Here is a 21,307-nt window from a genome sequence, read left to right as displayed (position 1 = left end):
TGTTTGTGGTGCAATCAGAACATTGCGTGTGTTGAAGTTGTTTTAACGCAAACCAAAGATGCCTTTCAAAAAACAAGTTTATATCATATTCTTATGCATGCCAGTGCTGTGTGTGAGGGAATTTAAGGTGGTTCTGACAAGTGTCGTCGGCATCTTCATATCCGGTCACATGGGCGGCAAGCCACTCCCATCCGGTCACATGGGTGGCAAGCCACTCCCACAAAGGAGGCCACACCCACAGAGTAGGTTCGAACCATTTTTGAAACCCACCACTGGGACACTACCAATATGAATCTAGATAGCATCAATCAGTTTGGCCAAGCACAGAAAAAAGACACAAGAGCCAAGTTTTTTAAAAGCCATATATTAATCTGGGTTCCCCCCCCCACTTTATAATTCTGTAAACAGTGACTTCAAGGCATTGTTCCAGGTCCCTGTTTCTGCGTTATGAACAAGTTCCTTTTTGTTCACAAATTAGCACCCTTCCTTTCCAGACGAAAAATAGGAAAATGGATGACAAACTAGCTAGTGTCTCATCCTCAAAGGCCTTCAAATTTCTGGGGTTCTTCTCTTTTCCCCCATCTCCCAGGAACCTCCCACCCCAAAACCTCAGTGTAGTTTTTAAACACCTAAAACCATAAAGATCTTTGTGTTAACTTTGCTCGCTACATCAAAAGGATCTGTTATAGACAAATGAACTTTTTTGATTTCGCCGTTTCAAATCGGCTTCAAGTGCATGGCGCAGAGACGAGACAATAAGGGTCCGTTGATGGCTATACTCCAGAATGGTTTGCACCCCACCCCCAAGTTATTTAAAACAGTGTCAGAACTGGGATTCTCCCAAGGAAGCACCTGGGTGTGTCACACCGTTGGATGTGTGAGCAACAGTGAGCACAAGATTTCCTCTCTTTCTCTTTTTTTTCACTGGTTCTTCTTGTCTTTGGACTGGGAAACGGGGCTACAGAAAAAGGCAGGTTGGCAGAGACAGCGGTACGCTAAGAGTTGTGGGCCCACCGCATAGCCTACGTTGCACAGGACCACAAACCACCAATCTCTCTCCGGGATGCGGTATGGAAAAGGAGTGCGATGGTGAATGGAGGCAGCAACATGGGAAAACTGAGCCTGAAAAATGGAAGAGACGGAAAGGATTTTAAGCAGAGGGTTGGACTAGAAGACCTCCAAGATCCCTTCCAACTCTGTTATTCTGGTTTTAAGAAGAGGGAGTCAAGCTATTCTCCAAAGCACCTGAAGGCAGGACAAGAGGCAATTTGTGGAAACTAATCAAGGAGGGAAGCAACTTAGAACTAAGGATAAATTTCTTGACAGAACAATTAATCAGTGGAACAACTTGCCTCCAGAAGTTCTGAATGCCCTAACACTGCAAATTTTAAGAAGATGTTGGATAACCATTTGTCTGAAGTGGTGTAGGGTTTCCTGCCTAAGCAGGGGGTTGGACTAGAAGACCTCCAAGGTACCTTCCAACTCTATTATTCTATTCTAAAATCTTAGCCATTCTGGCTTACTCACAAAATCTATGAACTGAGGTGGCGCAGTGGTTAGGGTGCAGTACTGCAGGCCACTTCAGCTGACTGTTATCTGCAGTTCAGCGGTTCAAATCTCACCGGCTCAAGGTTGACTCAGCCTTCCATCCTTCCGAGGTGGGTGAAATGAGGACCCAGACTGTGGGGGTGATATGCTGACTCTGTAAACCGCTTAGAGAGGGCTGAAAGCCCTATGAAGCGGTATATAAGTCTAACTGCTATTGCTATTGCTATTGCTAACTATGGCTTAGAGCAATGTATGAACCTAGCTAATAATATGCTTCACTGTTTGAAGAGATTGGATAACCATTTGTCTGAAGTGGTGTAGGGTTTCCTGCCTAAGCAGGGGGTTAGACTAGATGACCTCCAAGGTCCTTTCCAACTCTGTTATTCTATTCTATTCTGTCCCCCGATTTTATTTTCAAAGTAGTAAATATACATTTAGGAATTGTGTGGTCTGTTTTCCTTTTTGTAAAAGTAAATAAAGTACGTAAAACATTTTGTATAGTGTTCTAATTTTCGGCTTTGCTTATTGCCTTTGTGCCTTTTTCTCTTCCACTCATGTCTGGCAACAAAATACAGCTTTTTTGTATGTTGCAACACACTGATGCTTAGGAAAGTCTCTTCTGAAAGGAATCACAGTATCCTTTTAATGTAGAGCAGTGTTTCTCAACAGTTGCCTTCTGGAAAAGCACCTTGGGGACAACCATGATGTGAATCAGAAGTCTCTAACCTTGACAATCTTAAGATGTCTGGACTTCAATTCCCAGAATCCTGGGAGTTGAAGCCCACGCTTCTTAAGGTAGCAGAAGTTAAGAAACACTGATGCAGAGTCACATCAGAAATGATTCTTTTTTTTAAATTTCGGGCAGTCTCATTCAGGTATGTGTGCCAATTGGCAAATGCTTCAATAATTCCAGGAACAATTTTGGAAATTCTGCTGGCTAAACTGAAGGTAGAGGAGTGGAACACAGCAAAATGCAAATGTAAGGGGGTGAGAAAGTAAGGCGACAGGGGAAATGATGCATTTTTCTTCATCTTCCTGGTGCCCTACTCAAAATTATTGACCCGGAATGTACCTCTGAGGTCATCCAACCAACCCCCCTGGAAAAGTGTATTGCAGCAGTTGACAAAAACTGCAAACAAAAGAGGTTACTGAGATTTCAACAGTCTCAGCCTTTGAATCTTGCCTGAAACACCGAGTTGTTATGAAGTCTAATTGCAATGTTGCAAAAAAATATATATCTCCGAAGTTTATTTCCTTCCTGAAGTCACATAAAATGCAGGCAGTTTTTGACTTATAACTGCAACTGGGATGAGAATTTAGCTGCGGCTCTTAAGTAAAACATCCAACGGTTAAGCAAATTCAGCTTCCCCCACTGACTTTGCTTGTCAGAAGCTGGCTGGAAAGTTCTCTAATGGCATTTATATGATCATGAGACGCTGCAACCGTCATGTTTATCAACAGAAATTCTGGTCCCAATTGTGGCCATGTTGAGGATTACCTGTAATGATTATTTCCAATAAAGTTTTGCCATACGACATTTGTAAAAAGTTAAAGTGTCCAGTTACTGCACTATTCCAACCACTGAGCCCGTGGTGGTGCAGTGGCTAGAATAGCAGTATTGCAAGGCTAACTCGGCCGGCTGCCAGGAGTTCGATTCTGACCGACTCAAGGTTGACTCAACCTTCCAAGGTCGTTAAAATGAAGACCCAGATTGTTGGGGGCAATAGGCTGATTCTGTAAAACCGCTTAGAGAGGGCTGTAAAGCATTGTGAGGCGGTATATAAATCTAAGTGCTAGTGCTAGTGCTAACTCATTGTTCACTGACAGGAGTTCGATCCTGACCAGCTCAAGGTTGACTTAGCCTTCCATCCTTCCGAGGTCAGTAAAATGAGGAGCCAGATTGTTGGGGGCAAGAGGCTGACTCTGTAGAACCGCTGAGAGAGGGCTGTAAAAGCACTATGAAGCACTATGTACAGTAAATCTTAAGTGCTATTGTTAAAGCTATCCTTTGGTCTTTCAAGTCAAAGGAATATGAGAGCTCTGAATGTTAGGATCTCTCCTGACCTGGAATTGGGCAGTATCCTGCAGGTTCTGCTACATACCTGTCCAATAGCACCAGCAAAAACCAAGGCCAGGTCTCCCATCCACGTGCATCCAGGAACGAGTAATGCATAGATGGCGATGCAGAAATATGGCAGGGCATAAAATAGATACACCAACATCTGCAAAGAACCCCCCCCCCCACACAGACGGAACATTAGATTCAAGCACAGATCAAGAATAGAAGATCTATTGAATAACAATGTCTATAGAGATTCTCAGTCATCCAGATCAGGGCTCTCTAACCATGGCAACTTTAAGACTTGTGAACTTCAATGCCCAGAATTCCTCAGCCAGCTTTGCTGGCTGAGGAACTCTGGGCGTTGAAGTTCACAAGTCTTAAAGTTGCTATGGTTGGAGAGCCCTGATCCACATCATAGTTGTTCTAGAGTTGCTTTTCCAGAAGGCAACTGGATTTTTTTTTGTTTTTTCCCCCCTTGCAAACATTTCACTTCTCATCCAAGAAGCCTTTTTAAAGTTTTTTTTAATTAAAGTTTTTTTTTATTTTTAATTTTCAAAACAAACACAACACATAAAATCTTCCTTTTTTACATGCTGTAGAAAGTGTATCAGTTGGTTACAAAAGGCTTTCGTGCATCTCTTCCACAGTCATCAAGCATAATTCATATTAACTCAAGTATTTTAACTCAGATATTTATACATGTTACCGTCATCATACCTCCATTTTCATTTGACTATAGTTGTTTAAACGTCCTTCATCATAAAATATACCAAGATTTAATACATAACCACATACTGGCATTTCATTTACTATTTCTAAAATCCTCCAATGACACTAAATCCTTATATCCTATTCTAGCTAAACATCCATAATATTTAATAACAAAGTTTTCTATCCTTCTTTCCAAATCACTGTTTACAATTTTCATCTCATTTCCTTATATTGTATCCATACATACATATATATACATATATACATATATACATATATACATATATACATATATACATATATACATATATACATAAATACATATACATATATACAAATATATATACAAATATATATACAAATATATATACAAATATATATACAAATATATACATATATATACATATATATACATATATATACATATATATACATACATACATACATACATATATATATGTATACATACACATATACATACATACGTACATACATACATACATATATATATATATATTGTTGTATTTGTGCTGATAAATAAATAAAGGGAGACTAGTATCAGGTGTATGTATGTATGTATGTATGTATGTATGGATGTGTATGTGTGTGTGTGTGTGTGTATGTATGTATGTATGTATGTATGTATGTGTATATATATATATATATATATATATATATATATATATATATATATATATATATATATATATATATATATATATATATATATATATATATATATATATATATATATATATATATATATAAGATTTTACAACCCCCGGTATGCCCAAATATGGGAGGAAGATCACTACTTCCATTCTCTGTCCTTCGGCTCGTCACAAGAGACCATCCAGGCAGAAACCCAATATTTTTACTGTTGCCTTTTTGTTACATTTGTTGTATTTGTGCTGATAAATAAATAAAGGGAGACTAGTATAGATCTATTTCAAGCTATTTAGCTCTCATCAGCTAGCCATACCCTTGCTGGGATTTGAACCTAGGCTATATTACATATTAGGCAGACGTCTTAGCCATTAGGCCACAGGCTCTGATCCGTTATCAGCCAAGCCAGGGTGAAAGGTATCTGGAAGGAAAGGGAGGCCTTCATTAGCCCACTGGGGAGCAGGCCAGGGGGAACCCCAAAAGGCACAAGGCTTTGCCCAGGATCAAGATACCTTTCACCCTGGCTTGGCTGATAACGGATCAGAGCCTGTGGCCTAATGGCTAAGACGTCTGCCTAATATGTAATATAGCCCAGGTTCAAACCCCAGTAAGGGTATGGCTAGCTGATGAGAGCTATATATACGTTATTATCATTATTCTCTTTTATTTGACTATATCCTGCATTAAGCCTTTTTTTAGTTTTGAGACCTGAAGAAGCCTCTTAGATGAGAAGTAAAACATTTTCAAGCAAAAAAAAAAGAACCAAGTCAGTCCAGTTGTCTTTCGGAAAAGCTACCTTTGATATTTGAATGACAATCCTCCTGCAACGAAATCTGGGTTCAGAGGCAACCCTATCCATCCAGATTTTATCAACGTGTGATGAAAAACCCTGCTCTAATGGGAGCTATCGTTATAACGAAAGGAAGAAGAAGCAGTCAAGAGCTGCAGGTTGAAAAACCAGAAGAGCATCAGGTTGGGAGAAGCTGGGAAAGATGTTCATCAGGGTGTCAGGCTTCCAAGTAACACCCCCAACAAAATAAGACTCAGAGACTTGAGATTCCTCAAAGTTTCATTTTGTTAGAGATGTCATATTGGCACACCTGAGAAAACCCGAATCTGAAAGCTTCCAGGTTTTCCCCACCCAAACAAAAGTTCAAGTCCCTGCCCAGCACCCACATGCCCATCACATGGCCCAATCAGGCACTGTCCCAACTGGAGATGCCTCCCAGTCACGCCACTCCAGGTGCAGGACAAGATGTCCTTGACTCTCTAAGAAAGGAATGTCATTTAGACCAGATATCTCCCATACTCCATATAACCTCCCCTCCCATTTTCCCACAGCATTAAGTGTGGCAGGCCGGAAGACCCAATGCAAAAGATGGCTTCCAGGCCTGACACAGGGAATTCTCCCTTCCCAGGCAATTTGGATGCACCTGAATCTTGGGATAGGCCACTGGATCTCGCAGGTAGGGTTCTTGCAGGTAAAGGTAATCAAAGCAGGAATTAGCTGGGCAGTCCAGAACAACCTGTAATTACACAGATATGCAAACATACACACACAGTTTGTAAATGTTCTTTCCCTTGCCCCTCCCAAAATCACAAACGACTCTCAATACACTATTATATTTTTCCAAAATGGAATGATTACCACTCTTGGCATCCTATTTCACACCATATGCATCTTCTGTATTAGAAGACACTTTGCAAAATGCTTCATTCGGTTTTTGTCAGGTAATGAGGATTTAATAGCTGCTACCTGTTGTAAGCTGTAAACTGTAAGCTGATGCAATAGCAATAGTTTTTTTTAAAAATAGCAATAGTTAGACTTATATACCGCTTCATAGGGCTTTCAGCCCTCTCTAAGCGGTTTACAGAGTCAGCATATTGCCCCCAACAACAATCCGGGTCCTCATTTTACCCACCTCGGAAGGATGGAAGGCTGAGTCAACCTTGAGCCTAGTGGGATTTGAACAGCCGAACTGCTGAACTACAGTCAGCTGAAGTAGCCTGCAGTGCTGCATTTAACCACTGCGCCACCTCGGCTTCAGCAATATGGTATAATCTATTTAAGACTCGGGCGGCATTTACTGTTTTAAGAGGTGTCTATATATAGGTAGGCATTAGAGGGCGTTTTCTCTCTCTCTCATCATGTATCTCATTTCTCTCCTTGTGTCCGTAGCTGAGTGGTAAGGGTTTTATCTATCATGTATTTGTCTGTATATATTTCTATATAAACCACTATTAATTATCTAAAGGCTCCGTGTGCTGTGTTGTGCTCCTGGGTTTATCTCGTAATAATAGTCACGCTGCCAAAACTGCTACTTTTTAATGGACAGAGATTCAAGCAGGAACCAATCATGGATTCAAGCAGGGGTCTCCAACCTTGGCCACTTTAAGCCTGGCGGACTTCAACTCCCAGAATTCCCCAGCGGCCCCAGAATTTCGCCAGGCTTAAAGTGGCCAAGGTTGGAGAGCCCTGGATCAGAGTACAGATAGTCTTTATTTAGTGACTGCCATTCCCTGACTGCTTCATTTAGTGACCATTAGCAATTACAAAAGTGATGAAAAAATTATTTAATGGCCAATCCTCACATTTACAAGTCTACAAAGCAGAGCAAAGTTGAGGTAAAATTGTAATCCCAGGCATGGTTTTACTTATCAACCGCTTTGTTTAACAATCAAGCTGCCAGTCCCAGTTGTGGTTGCTAAACCGGGTTAAGTAGGACTACCTACTTAAAAATGTCTGAAGTTACAAAGGACGCCCCCAAAGTTACTTAGTACCTATGGTCAAAGTTACAACTGCTGCACCCCCCTCCCCAGTCATGTGACCGCATTTCAAGCGCTTGGCAACCAACTCTCATTTATGATTGGTTGCAGCATCCAATAGTCACATGACCATGATTCTAACAAAAAAATTGCCTTCAGGAGAATGGATTCACTTAACAATTATGTGATTCACTTCATCACCATAGTGACTCACTTTACAACCATTGTAAAATAATTGTGAAATTGAGTCAGGTTATGTGGTGTTTTGCTTAACAACTACAATGACTATCCAGGCTCATTTCTGGTCATTAAGTGAGAACTAAATAGCTGAATTGGACATCTAGTTATGAGGCCATTCCCGTACATCCCAGTAGACATTTTGTACAGGCAATCCTCCACTCACAACTGTTCATTTAATGGCCATTCAACGTTACAATGAAACAGAAAAATGTGACTTATGACCATATTTCACACTTATGACCACTGCAGCATCACCATAGTCATAGTCATGATCAAAATTCAGATGCTTAGCAGCTGACTAATATTCATCCTAATTGAAGTGTCCCAGGCCCCCACCAGCTCCGTTTTTGCTGGCAGAGGGCTGCAGGAGGCCGTCCCAGCTGAAAACGGAGACTGGGAGCCCGTTTTCGCTGGCAGAGGCACCGCGGGCCGATCCTCTGCTGTTTCCAGGCCAGCACCACGGGCCAGATCCGACCCTCAGGCCTTGCGTTTGACGCCCCTGATCAAAGGTTTAAATACCAGACTAACTGGAAAAATTATTTTGGTGCTTTTTTAAGGGCCAATTGGCCCAATTTAAGGCCCCAGGTCTCATTCTATGTGCAGACAACAGTACCTTTAAAGGAAAAAAACAAAGGCAGATGGATAGATAGGGGTGACCCTGGGCATCAGCAGGGTTGGCAAGAGTCTCTTGACCATGCAACTCATCAGTCATTTTTCCCCCCCAGGAGATCGTGACCCCTCCATTAAGGTTGCTTACAAAATGCAGATCGGGACTGAAAATGAATCTGCTGATCTCAACATTTTGGATACACTGCAGTCTTGGCAGAATTTATTGCCCCAAGAGATCAGTACTTGCAGTCCAGCATTGATGGATTACCTGCTGTTCAATCATGGATTGAGAAAGTCCCCATTAATTTCATGAGTTGGGCCAGGTCATCAACCTCATCTGATGCACTAGTAGGAAATAAAAGTCTGTCTAGATCAGTATTTCGGAACCCTGGCTACGTTAAGAGACATGGGCTTCCCATGAACTCCCAGAATTCCCCAGCTGCTCTGACCTAGGCTTCCTGAAACAGTAAAAAGCACACGCTTAGTCCCAAAAACCCTCTTTTTATTTCAAAGGCTGTGAATTATGTTCATTCACAGCCCATAATGAGTCCCAAATAGTTTGCAAAGAGTCCAACAGCAGCCTGCCAAAGTCTTTTGGGATGGCTGATAAGCACCCACCTTTATCTTCCTTGAAACGCTGCCAAAGACCTAATTGGTAATTCGCTTGCAAGACCACACAAAGCAAAGAGCCAAAACAGAGTTTCAGAATTTAAACCAACCAGCACGAACAAAGTTGCTTCCGACAAAGGCTCACATGCCTTTGCTCCTCCTCTATGTCCTATGGGAGGGGTCAATCACCTCCAAGCTTTACTCCTGAATTGTCCCTTTTGTCTTAACTGTTCTTGCCTTTTGGCAGCTCTGAGTATAGGTGCACTGGCAACAGGCTCCCCCTGTTCCTCTGCCTTGCTGATGTCTGACTCTGGAGGCTCTGGAGGCAGCACACAACTCCCAGATAGCCCTGGCCCACTCTCTGCCTCCGACACAGAACCCTCGTCCAAGCCTTCCCCAGACTCCAGGACTGGCCCATGTTCCAGTTCCGCAGGCTGCTGGCGGACCAGAATACTAGCCACCATAGTTGCCTGGGGAATTATGGAAGTTGAAGTCCACACCTCTTAAAGTGGCCAAGGTTCAGAAACACTATTCTAGACAGACAGTTAGACAAACAGAGACAGTTATCCTTACCAGTCCTCGGAAGAGTGTGTAGACCACAGCCAAAAGGAGAAATCCTACCAATCCCAAATCCATAGGGCGCTGGAGCAGATTCTTGTTTTGCTCTTCTGCAACCTTTCCCAAAGTAGAAAGAAAAGTAGAAGATAGGATTAAGGAGCCTTGCTCTCAAAAACGGGATTGGGGGTTGGGGTTGATTCAAAACTGGGGCCTGATCATCACTATCAACTTGTTTTGAAAGTGTGGCAAGATTGTGAGCTGGCAGGAAGTAATGACAATGCAGCCTAGTGTTGTGATGTATAACAAACATGGTGGAATGGGTGGAAGCTAATCAAGGAGAGAAGCAACTTTGAACTAAGGAGAAACTTCCTGACAGTTAGAACAATTAATCAGTGGAACGACTTGCCTCCAGAAGTTGTAAATGCTCCAACACTGGAAGTCTTTAAGAAGATGTTGGATAGCCATTTGTCTGAAGTGGTGTAAGGTATCCTTTCTAAGCAGGGGGTTGGACTAGAAGACCTCCAAGGTCCCTTCCAACTCTGTTATATTCTATTCTTTTCCTTTTAAGACTGTAAACTGATGCCCAACAAGAGACTGAATAGTCCAGTGATATCTCACCTTTCTGCCATCACGTGCCGACAGTGCGCACGGCCCTGCATTTATAACGCAATGCGCGCGTGACCCCCCCTTGCATGCCCTGCCCCCTGTGCATGAACGTGCCAACCCCTGTGCTCCCCCCACTCATACGCACGTGACACCACCCCCCATGCCCTATTTTGGGCCTATTAGGTCTCCATGCAGCCACCTGGGAGCAAAAACAGGCCGCGAGGAGCCTGCACCACACACCCCGCGCCCCATTTTGAGCCTAATAGGCTTCTCTGCAGTCTCGTGGAAGAGTAAATGGGCCATGAGGGGGCTGCGCCGCACTCCCCATACTCCCCCTGCCCCCCACATATGCGTGGGCAACCCTGCAAATCAGCTGGCTGGCGGGAGGCGCGCGCGCATGCGTGGTGCAGCTGAGCTGGGGCGATGGCTGGCGTGCCCACAGAGAGGGGATCACAGAGATCACGGGACTACTCCAATGTTTCTCAATCTTGGCAGCTTTATAGTGTGTGGACTTCAACTCCCAGAATTCACTAGCTGTTAATGGAAGCATTAATTTACCAGTCAAACTGGCTGGGAAATTCTGGGAGTTGAAGTCCACCCGAGAGCCGAGGTGGCGCAGTGGTTAAATGCAGCACTGCAGGCTACTTCAGCTGACTGCAGTTCTGCAGTTCGGCGGTTCAAATCTCACCGGCTCAGGGTTGACTCAGCCTTCCATCCTTCCGAGGTGGGTAAAATGAGGACCCGGATTGTTGTTGGGGGCAATATGCTGACTCTGTAAACCGCTTAGAGAGGGCTGAAAGCCCTATGAAGCGGTATATAAGTCTAACTGCTATTGCTATTGCTATTTTAAAGTTGTCAAGGTTCAGAATCATTAGTCTGGTCAGATAAATTGTTTTCTGGATGGTCTGTCAAGTATCAATCTGACATTTACCGTCGACTGTATAATTAAGCAGATATTGTACCTCTATCCCCTTTCCGCCCCACCAAGGCTCTTTCCCCAAAGACTTTTATACTACTGCTTTAAAAAACAAACAAAAAAACGCTGATCCTTTACTTTTGTGCTGTTTTGGCTACGTCAACAAGAATACTTGTCTCTGAGCATTGGAAATAGAAGGAATGAATTAAAAACTGCGCTGAATGCTCCTGGAGAGGTAGATAGGAAAAGCCAGGGACAAATCAATGGAAAGAACAATGATTTGGGTTTAATAATAAAAAGCACTATTATACAAGTCAACCCAACACAGTAGCCGGATTAAAAATCCAATACCTTAGAGGTCAGAACTATGTGTATGTGTAACTGCTGCCTTGAGTTATTAGAGGTGGGGATAAAGGTGGAATAAAAAGCCGGTGTGGTCTAGTGATTAAGCACCAGGCTAGAAACTGGAAGGCTATGAGTTCTAGTTCTGCCCTAGGCATAAAAGCTGGATGGGCGACTTTGGGCCAATCACCAGGAGACTGTGAGTTCTAGTCCCGCCTTAGCCATGAAAGCCGGATGAGTGACTTTGGGCCAATCACCAGGAGACTGTGAGTTCTAGTCCCGCCTTAGGCATGAAAGCCGGATGGGTGACTTTGGGCCAATCACCAGGAGACTGTGAGTTCTAGTTCCGCCTTAGCTGTGAAAGCCAGATGGGTGACTTTGGGCCAATCACCAGAAGACTGTGTGTTCTAGTCCCGCCTTAGGCATGAGAGCCGGATGGGTGACTTTGGGCCAATCACCAGGAGACTGTGACTTCTGATCCCGCCTTAGGCATGAAAGCCAGTGGGGTGATCTTGGGCCAGTCACTCTCTCGGAGCCCTAGGAATGAGGCAATAACAAACCACTTCCCAAAACCTTGCCAAGAAAACTTGGGGAGTCCCCAAGGAGCCAACCCTGACTCAAAGACACCCCCAAGAAAACCACTTTTAAAAGGAAAGTTAACCTATTATATAAAAAGCACCACAGTATAAAGGGAGTGATAGCTATAGAACTACAGGTGCAGTAGTTCTCAACTTACAACCACAATTTCTGTTGCTAAGCAAGGTGGCTGTTAAGGGACTCGTTTTTAAGACCTCTTTTTTGCCATGGTTGCTAAACAAAATGCTGCAGTCCAGTGGGGGGTTCCAGCTCCCGTTGCAACCGGTGTGCTGCAACGGGGCCGGGCGTCCATCATGTGCATGCACGCAGCAGGCACATGCGTACCCTCGGCGGAGTGCCATACGCCTCGTGCGCATGCGCAAATGCCCTGGTCAGCTCAAATAGAGGTAAGGAGAGCGGGCGGGCAGGTGGGCCCTTCGGAGCACCGTACTGAAATGGTACTTGGTGCTCCCAGCAGGCACGGGTACGCCTGTACCGGGGCGTACCAGTCGTATCCCATCACTGCTGCAGTCGCTAAATAAATCATGCAGTTGTTAAGTGAATCAGGCTTCTCCCATTGACTGTGCTTGTCAGAAGCCAACTGGGAAGGTCACCAATGGTGATCACATGAGCTGCTGCGATGCTAGGTAAAGGTTCCCCCGCACATGTGTGCTAGTCGTTCCCACCTCTAAGGGGCGGTGCTCATCTCGGTTTCAAAGCCGAAGAGCCAGCACTGTCCGAAGACGTCTCCGTGGTCAGGTGGCCGGCATGACTAAACGCAGAAGGGGCATGGAGTGCAATTACCTTCCCACCAAAGGTGGCCCCTATTTTTCTACTTGCATCTTTTACGTGCTTTCGAACTGCTAGGTTGGCTGAAGCTGGGACAAGTAATGGGAGCTCACTGCGTTACGTGGAACTAGGGACTCGAACCGCTGAACTGCTGACCTTCTGATTGACAAGCTCAGCGTCTTAGCTGCTGAGCCACCACATCTCTACTGCAATGCTGCAACAGTCTAAATACATGCAAGAAGTCCTTGTTCTAAAACAGTTCATTTAGTGACGGTTCAAAGATACAACGGCACTGAAAAAAGTGACTTATAACCATTTTTCACACTTATGACCATTGCAGCAGCCCCATGGTCATGTGATTTACATCTGGATGCTTGACCACTGACTCATATTTATGACGGTTGCAGTTTGTCCCAGGGTGTTTTGCAGCCTTCTGACAAGCAAAAATAATGGGGAAGCCAGATTCACTTAATATCCGTGCTAACTAATTTAACCACTTCAGTGATTCGCTTAACAAAGGGGATAACAAAAGTTGTCAAATGGAGAAAAACACAATTAACAACATAAATTTTGGGCTCAATTGTGGTCGTAAGTAGAGAACTACCTGTACTGGTTGCCAAGTGCCCAAATTTAGATGACGTACCTATGGGGATATGGCAATGATGTGTGTGATGTATAAGGACAGGTTGTCACTTTTTTCAATGACGTCGCAACTTCCAACTAGTCAACGGTCACTAAACAAATAGTTGTTAAGTCAAGCAGTGGTGCAATTCAGCCGGTTCTATCCGGTTCGGGTGAATCGTTAGCGGTAGAGGTGGGAGGCTCCTCCCATCCACCCAGACGTCATCAGGTCCCGTTTTTTATGCTCTGTGCATGTGCGGAAGGTCCTGCGCATGCGCAGAGGGGGTGTGTGCGCTCACGTTTGCGATCCAGTAGCAAAGGTAAGTTGATTTCACTCCTGAAGTCAAGGCTACCTTTATAACATATATTTTTCATACCTGATCAGCTGTTGGCAGCGGGCAGGTCCTGGGCTGGTCGAAGAGTCTTTTGGCTGCCCAGATGGGTATGATGAGATATGGAAGGTTGAGCAGAAAGGCTGGTCCGATCTCAGAGCTGTATTTCCCTATAAGTAGTAAATATCAGGATTTATTGGTTTTTGAAATATTTTTAGAGAAAAGTTTAGAGCTTTAAAATGGAGGTTAAAAAGGGGTTTTATTCTCTTGAAGGTTAAAGAACTTGAAGAGGAGAATATGTAAACACAACAACGGATAGAGTGGATGGAGGGAGGAGTAGAAGGAAAGATAGGAAGGAGAGGAGAAAGGAGAGGAATAGGAGAAAGGGAAAGGTAGAGGAAGAATGGGAGGGAATGTAAGAGTAGGAAAGAGGGGAGGAATGGGAAGAAGAGGGGAAGGGTAAAGGGGAGGAAGGGGAAGGAGAGAAGGGAAAGGAGAGGAGGAAGGAAGGAAGGAGAGAAGAAAGAGAAGAAAGGGGGGTAGGAAGGAGGGAGGGAAGGAGGGAGGGAAGCAAGGAGGGAAGGAAGGAGGGAAGGAAGGAGAGAAGGAGAGAAGAAAGGAGGGAAGGAAGGAGAGAAGGAGAGAAGAAAGGAGGGAAGGAAGGAGGGAATGTAGGAGAGAAGGAAGGGGGGAAGGAAGGAGGAAAGGAAGGGGGAAAGGAGAGAAGGAGAAAAGAAAGGAGGGAAGGAAGGAAGGAAGGAAGGAAGGAAGGAAGGAGGGAAGGAAGAAGTAGGACCGTTGTAAGATAAGATGGATCTATGGGATGTTAAGAAAGCAATCTTCAAGTATATTGTCAACTGTAGGGAAAAATTGTTATAAATACATATTATTAATAACAGTTATGAGATCATATAATTGTGAATGTATATATGAAATTGATAAAATAAAAATTATATATTAGGAAAAAAAATAAAGAACTTGAAAGAGTACAGTGAATTTTCTTAATATACAGATTCATAAGTGCAAACAGAAACATATATTATTGTCCATAGAAAGAAAAAAGGTAGAGAGGTTATATTGGATTATACAATACAATAGCAGAGTTGGAAGGAATCTTGGTGGTCTTCTAGTCCAACCCCCTGCTGAGGCAGGAAACCCTATACCGTTTCAGAGCCGAGGTGGCACAGTGGTTAGAGTGTAGCACCGCAGGCTACTTCAGCTGACTGCAGTTCTGCAGTTCGGCTGTTCAAATCTCACCGGCTGAAGGTTGACTCAGCCTTCCATCCTTTCGAGGTGGGTAAAATGAGGACCCGGATTGTTGGGGGCAATATGCTGACTCTGTAAACCGCTTAGAGAGGGCTGAAAGCCCTATGAAGCGGTATATAAGTTTAACTGCTATTGCTATTGCTATATTCAGACAAATGGCTATCCAACATCTTCTTAAAGACTTCCAGTGTTGGGGCTTTCACAACTTCTGGAGGCAAGCTGTTCCACTGATTAATTGTTCTAACTGTCAGGAAATTTCTCCTCAGTTCTAAGTTGCTTCTCTCCTTGATTAGTTTCCACCCATTGCTTCTTGTTCTACCCTCAGGTGCCTTGGAGAATAGTTTTGCTTTATTTAAAGAAAAGAACTAATCTAATTTTGTTTTCTTTTGGAAACGGCTTCTGGATTTTGAGGTTGGGATGGAAATAGGAAACGCTGACTTTGATTTTGCTGATTAGATAGGTTCGCTGTTACAGAAATGACTAGTACATATTATCGTGTAAAAGTAAAAAGTTGAGAATGTAAAGTTATTATCTTCTACTATGATAAAAAGAATCAAAAGTTAATGCCCTTCCTCCCCCATTTTCTCCTTTTTTCCTCCCCTAATTTCTCATTATTTTCATTTTCCTTTCATTTTCATTTCCTGACTCAATAGTAACTATAACTCCTAGTAGACAAACATTTAAATATTAGCCAGCAATGTGCTACAGCTGCCAAAACAAGCCAATACAATCCTAGGCTGCATTTACAGAGGTACAGAATCAATATCATGCAAAATGTTAGTACTGCTTTATAAAGCCTTGTTAAGATCATACAGGGAATATCGTATCCAGTTTTAATCACCATGACATAAAAAAAGATGTTGAGATTCTAGAAAGAGTGCAGAGAAGAGCAACAAAGATAATTGGGAAACTGGAGGCTAAAACATACGAAGAACAATTACAAGAATCGGGTATGTTTAGTTTAATGAAAAGAAGGACTAGGGAAGACATGATAGCTGCCATAAAGAAGAGGGCGGGTCAAGCTATTCTCCAAAACACCAGAAATCAGGACAAGAAGCAATGGATGGAAACTAATCAAAGGAAGAACAAGGCAAAAACTAAGGGGAAATTTTCTGATACTGAGAACCGTTAATCAGTGGAATGACTTGTCTCCAGAAGTTGTGGTTGTGGATGCTGCAACAAAGGAGGTTTTTAAGAAGACGTTGGATAACCATTTGTCTGAAGTGGTGTAGGGTTTCCTGCCTGAGCAGGGGGTTGGACTAGAAGACCTCCAAGGTCCCTTCCAACTCTGTTATTTGTTATTTGTATTTTATATTCTGATGAACAAATAAAAATTTTGGAAAATGGATTCTGCTATTTTTGAAAACAAAAATTCCAATAATAGCCAGTCCATTTTTTTTTCCTTTTAGCACCTTCCCAAAATCTTTTATTCTAACGAGCAGGCTTCTTCCTTATTTTAAATCATAGCTGAAATGGGGAAGGGATTTTGCTAAATCCAGAAGAAGAAAAAAACAGGACTCACCAATCACATTTCCCAACAGGAAGACCCCAAGTGCCATGGTGAAGGATCCTGTCCAATAGAGGCCAACGTTCCGATAACTCTTTCTAGAAAGCAGAATGTTCCGATGACATTTTTTTTTTAAAAAAAAGCAAGCAGATATCCTGGAAAGCATTACAGGTAGTCCTCGACTTATGACCATCATTGAGGCCAGAATTACGGTTGTAAGTCGTGGTGGTCATTAAGCAGGTCCCCATCTCACCGCACCCAATTTTATAACCTTGTGGTGGTAATCCCCTCTGGCAACTTTCTGACAAGCAACGTCGATGGAGGAAGGCACATTCACTTAACAACCGTTAACAAGTGCAGTCATTCACTTAACAACGGAGGCAAGAAGGCTCATAAAATGGGGCAAAACTCAATTAAAAACCATCTCCCTTAGCAGGAGAAATTTTGGGCTCAATCGGGGTATAAGCCGAGATTATCTGTACCCGGAATGGGTTACTGCCGGCATTAATGCAGGTTCGACGCACAAAAAAATTTAGGCACGTATTTGCACCTAAAAAGATCTGCGCATGCGCACATTAGAAAAGGGCAGAACCGAAAATCAAGATGGCTCCGTCACTGATAGAACTGGTTCGGGGGCATGGCAGGCTGAGTTACTACCTACTCCGCTGAACCGGGCCTCTGATCTGTACCTACCCAGCCTTTTATATTTCAGTAGGTTGCTTGAGCCACCTCACAACATTACTTTGTTTCTCCAGACTTGAAATATGTTTCATCTCCCTTCACTATAGTTATAGTTCTTGCATCAAGGTCACCTCCTTTTCTCTCCATAGTTATCATCTGTATATATATAAAAATGGCTGTGTATGTTCCAGCATAACTCTGGAATGCCTCAAGCAATTTCAACCAAACTTGGCACACAGATGACTTACTCTCTGGAAACAAATACTGTGGGGGTAAGACACCTCTAAAACCCCTCAGGGTGTGTGTTCTGTTACGATTCAGCCAGTTGTGCTTTCAAATGGCTTCTACTGTACTGCTGTATAATGGCTTCTACTGTACAGCACAGTCGAGTTGCCATGGTAATGGCTTCACGACACACCACAAGAGGGCTCCCTCTGGTAAGGGGGGAAATCCAACATTAGAAATTACGTTTTGTCTGGGCATTTCCCCCTTATAAGTAAATACCCGGGCAACGCTGGGTTATCGGCTATTCCATATAAAAACCCGGTAGAATCCCAAGAGTTTTTGTGGTCTACTTCTCGGCCTGGTCTATCTCAAAGGGCCGAGACTCGGCCTCACCTCTGAACAATGGCTGCAATCATGAGGAGATACATGGCGAAGTTCACCGCAGCGTGCCAGTAGGAGATCATAATGCCATATGCTGTGCCCAGATAAGGCTCATCCTGCAACCCAGAGGAGAAAACAAGGAACATCGTCAGAAAACATCATCTTGAGCTTGCTCCTGGTGGGATTCAAATAATTTAACAACCGGTTCTCTGCCCTAATTATTTTTTTGAACAACCAGTTCACCAAACTGCTCAGAAAGTTAACAACCGTTTCTCCCGAAGTGGTGCAAAATGGCTGAATTCCACCACTGCTGCTCTCCCAGATGCCTTCAGAACAAGTCGACCAGCTGAATGTAGCAAACTTGTTCTCTGCAGCTCCAAAAGACAGGACTGGAAGGCATCAAAACAAAATTGAGCTTAATTTTGGAAGAAAGCTGCCAATAGGACAATTCCCTGAGAGGCGGCAGGGTTTCCTGCCTCAGAAGTCGCAAAGCTGAGGTCAAACCAAAGGATGCAAGATTCCTGAGGAGAATTCTAGATATTTTTCAACTCGATTGGAGTTCGCATGACACCTCAACCACGCCAGTTAAAAACCCAGCGAGTGAATTTTCACAAGGATGCCACCACTTGACTTATGATCACAATTGAGCCCCACGTTTTGTTACTAAGCAGGGCAATTAAGTGAATCACATCCAGTGGTGGCTTTCATAAATTTTTAGAACCTCTTCTGTAGGTGTGGCCTGCTCTGTGGGAGGGGCTTGCCGGCCATGTGACCAGGTAGGAGTGACTTGGTAGGCATGTGACTGGGTGGGCATGGCCAACTTGTAAAATGTGGTGAAACTCACTTAACAACACCCTTGCTTAGCAACTAAAATGTTTGCTCAGCATTTGAAGCACACAAGTCTTAAAGCTGTCAAGTGTTACAAGACCCTTGCACTCCTAACCCTTTAGGAAAAAAAATCCCAGGGGTGTTCAAAGTTGACAGCTTTAAGACTTATGGACTTCAACTCCCAGAATCCCTCCTCTCGCTCTTCATCTTGATTATGTGCAGATGGGTGGGGGGAGGGAGCTGGAACTGGTTCTAAATGGCACGGTAGATTTGTGGAACCTCTTCTATAGAAGAGGTTAGAACTGGCAGGAACCCATCCCATTTTATGATTTTTTTAAAAAAAATTCCCAGTCTGGGATTTCCAGGTGATTTCCCCCATCCAAAAACTTTAGCCCTGCTTAGCTTTTTGAGATCACTAGGTGGTACCAGCTGGAAGGCCAAAGCAGCTGAATTGCACCACTTTGAATGGCATCCAGAACCACCAGCCAGCTAGCAGTCAAGGAGAAAAAGGGGTAAAGTCAAGATAAGGTTATAGATGGCTCTCACTGGGGGTGAGTTTCTTGTCCTTTGGCAACAGTGCAGAACCGATCTCAAAAAGTTAACGAGGATCTGGAACTAACAGGGAAAGAGATTCTTAGGAAATCCCAGAGCGGTGTTGCAGATTGGAGGATTTAAAAAAAACATCTGAAAGAAGGCACGGTGGCTGAAATTCAGTTGATTTATTTGATCATGTTGCCAATCCGGGGAAGATCGGGGAAACTAATTTTCCTAACTTCCCTCCCTATCAGTCCTGGGACTGCATTTCCCAGAGGACCAATTATCCCCTAAAAGTGATGGAAAAACTCAAAATGGCAATGCCCAATCAAAGTTTGCCTACCCCCCCCCTCTTTTAACATACACCATTGCTTCTCCAGGCAGGCTGCAGACACAGCATTTAATGGTGGGTTTCCCCTACTTCCAAAAACACAGGCTGGGGTTCCCTGCAGACCCACCTCTCTGATGTAGAAATCTGCAAAGCTGCTGGTGTAGCCATCTTTCTCCAAAGCAATCACAGCATCTGTTCCAGCGATGAAGCAAAGGACCATGAACACTGGTGGAGCAGAAAGAACCAGTGAGTGAGTTATGGTGGTACAGATATGCGCATTTTCACAGGCGTTGAACTATTTGAAGCGAGACCATAATGTTTCTTAAACAAACTCATTAATTGGCATTTTATAGCCAACTGCTCTTCTAACTCTACAAGCTTAAGGCAGCAGACCCTAACCTTTTGGGCACCAGGGATCACTCCTGTGGAAAGAGGTTTTTTTTCTGCAGATTGGAGGGGGCATGGTTTCATGTGCTGCCTGCATCCCATAGATGGGTCTTTGTTTGTTTGCGGGCCCCAGTTTCTGATGTGCCGCAGCCCAGTGCTGGTCCACGGACCGGGAGTTGGGGACCCGGCCTTAGGGGAACTAGCAATTCTTTTAATCCACTGATTAAAATATAATATATGGCTGTGTGTGTGTATGTGTGTGGGGGGGGAAGAGAGCCAAGGTGGCGCAGTGTGTTAAATGCAGCACTGCAGGCTACTGCTAGATCAGCAGGTCAGCGGTTCAAATCTCACCGGCTCAGGGTTGACTCAGCCTTCCATCCTTCCGAGGTGGGTAAAATGAGGACCCAGATTGTTGGGGGCAATATGCTGACTCTCTGTAAACCGCTTAGAGAGGCCTGAAAGGCCTATGAAGCGGTATATAAGTCCACTGCTATTATTGCTATTGCTATGTCTGTATAACTCTGGAACGCCTCAAGCAATTTCAACCAACAGATGACTTTCTCTCTGGAAACAAATACTGTGGGGGGGGTAAGACACCCCTAACACACTCGGGGTGTGTGTTCTGTTAAGATACAGCCTGTTGTGCCTTCCACTGTGTAGTGCAGTGGAGTTGCCATGGTAACGGCTTCACAGTACTCCACAAGGGGGCTCCCTCTGGTAAGGGGGAGAATCCAACATTAGAAATTATGTTTGGTCCGGAAATTTTCTCCCTATAAATAAATGCCCGGGCAACACCGGGTTATCAGATAGTGATCTATAAAAATAGTATTGTTCATTGAGTCTCCAGATCAGTGTTTCTCAATCTTGGCAACTTTAAGAGACTGTGGACTTCAACTCCCAGAACTCCCACCATGGCTGGCTGGGGGATTCTGGGAGTTAAAGTCCACATCTCTTAAAATTGCCAAGGTTGAAAAACATTGCTTTAATAGGTGCTTCTCTTTATAATTAAAGCAAGACAATTCAATCAAGAAGAAGCCCAAGGAATTCTGGCTGGGGAATTCTGGGAGTTGAAGTCCACCCGTCTTAAAATTGTCAAAGTTCATCAGGCTCAAATCATACAAGCAGTTTGTCTCAAAATTTCCCACTGGTTCCTTAGCGCCATCTACTGAGAGCAGAGTGAGGTTAGAGGCCAATATACTATGCCAGAAATCACGAG

At 43.7% G+C, this 21,307-nt stretch overlaps 1 protein-coding gene across 1 annotated transcript in view; it reads right to left on the bottom strand.

Annotated features, from left to right (window-relative positions):
• Positions 1-240: 240 nt before the first annotated feature.
• TM6SF2 (transmembrane 6 superfamily member 2) overlaps positions 241-21,307 on the bottom strand; it is a 39,202-nt gene continuing 18,135 nt past the window's right edge. Inside the window, exons 3-10 of the mRNA XM_087703207.1 lie at positions 19,832-19,929; positions 18,024-18,127; positions 16,740-16,822; positions 13,997-14,121; positions 9,785-9,886; positions 6,421-6,513; positions 3,651-3,770; positions 241-1,122 (exon numbers count right to left, since the gene is read on the bottom strand). Of these exons, the coding sequence (XP_087559333.1) occupies positions 922-1,122; positions 3,651-3,770; positions 6,421-6,513; positions 9,785-9,886; positions 13,997-14,121; positions 16,740-16,822; positions 18,024-18,127; positions 19,832-19,929 (926 nt within the window). The 3' untranslated portion in view covers positions 241-921. The remainder of the gene's footprint in view (positions 1,123-3,650; positions 3,771-6,420; positions 6,514-9,784; positions 9,887-13,996; positions 14,122-16,739; positions 16,823-18,023; positions 18,128-19,831; positions 19,930-21,307) is intronic.

The sequence above is a fragment of the Thamnophis sirtalis genome, unplaced genomic scaffold (assembly GCF_051295495.1).
Source record: "Thamnophis sirtalis isolate CommonGarterSnake01/CBP01778 unplaced genomic scaffold, rThaSir2_p1.2 scaffold_1, whole genome shotgun sequence".
Taxonomy (NCBI): domain Eukaryota; kingdom Metazoa; phylum Chordata; class Lepidosauria; order Squamata; family Natricidae; genus Thamnophis; species Thamnophis sirtalis.
This window is presented reverse-complemented; position numbering and strand designations above follow the sequence as displayed.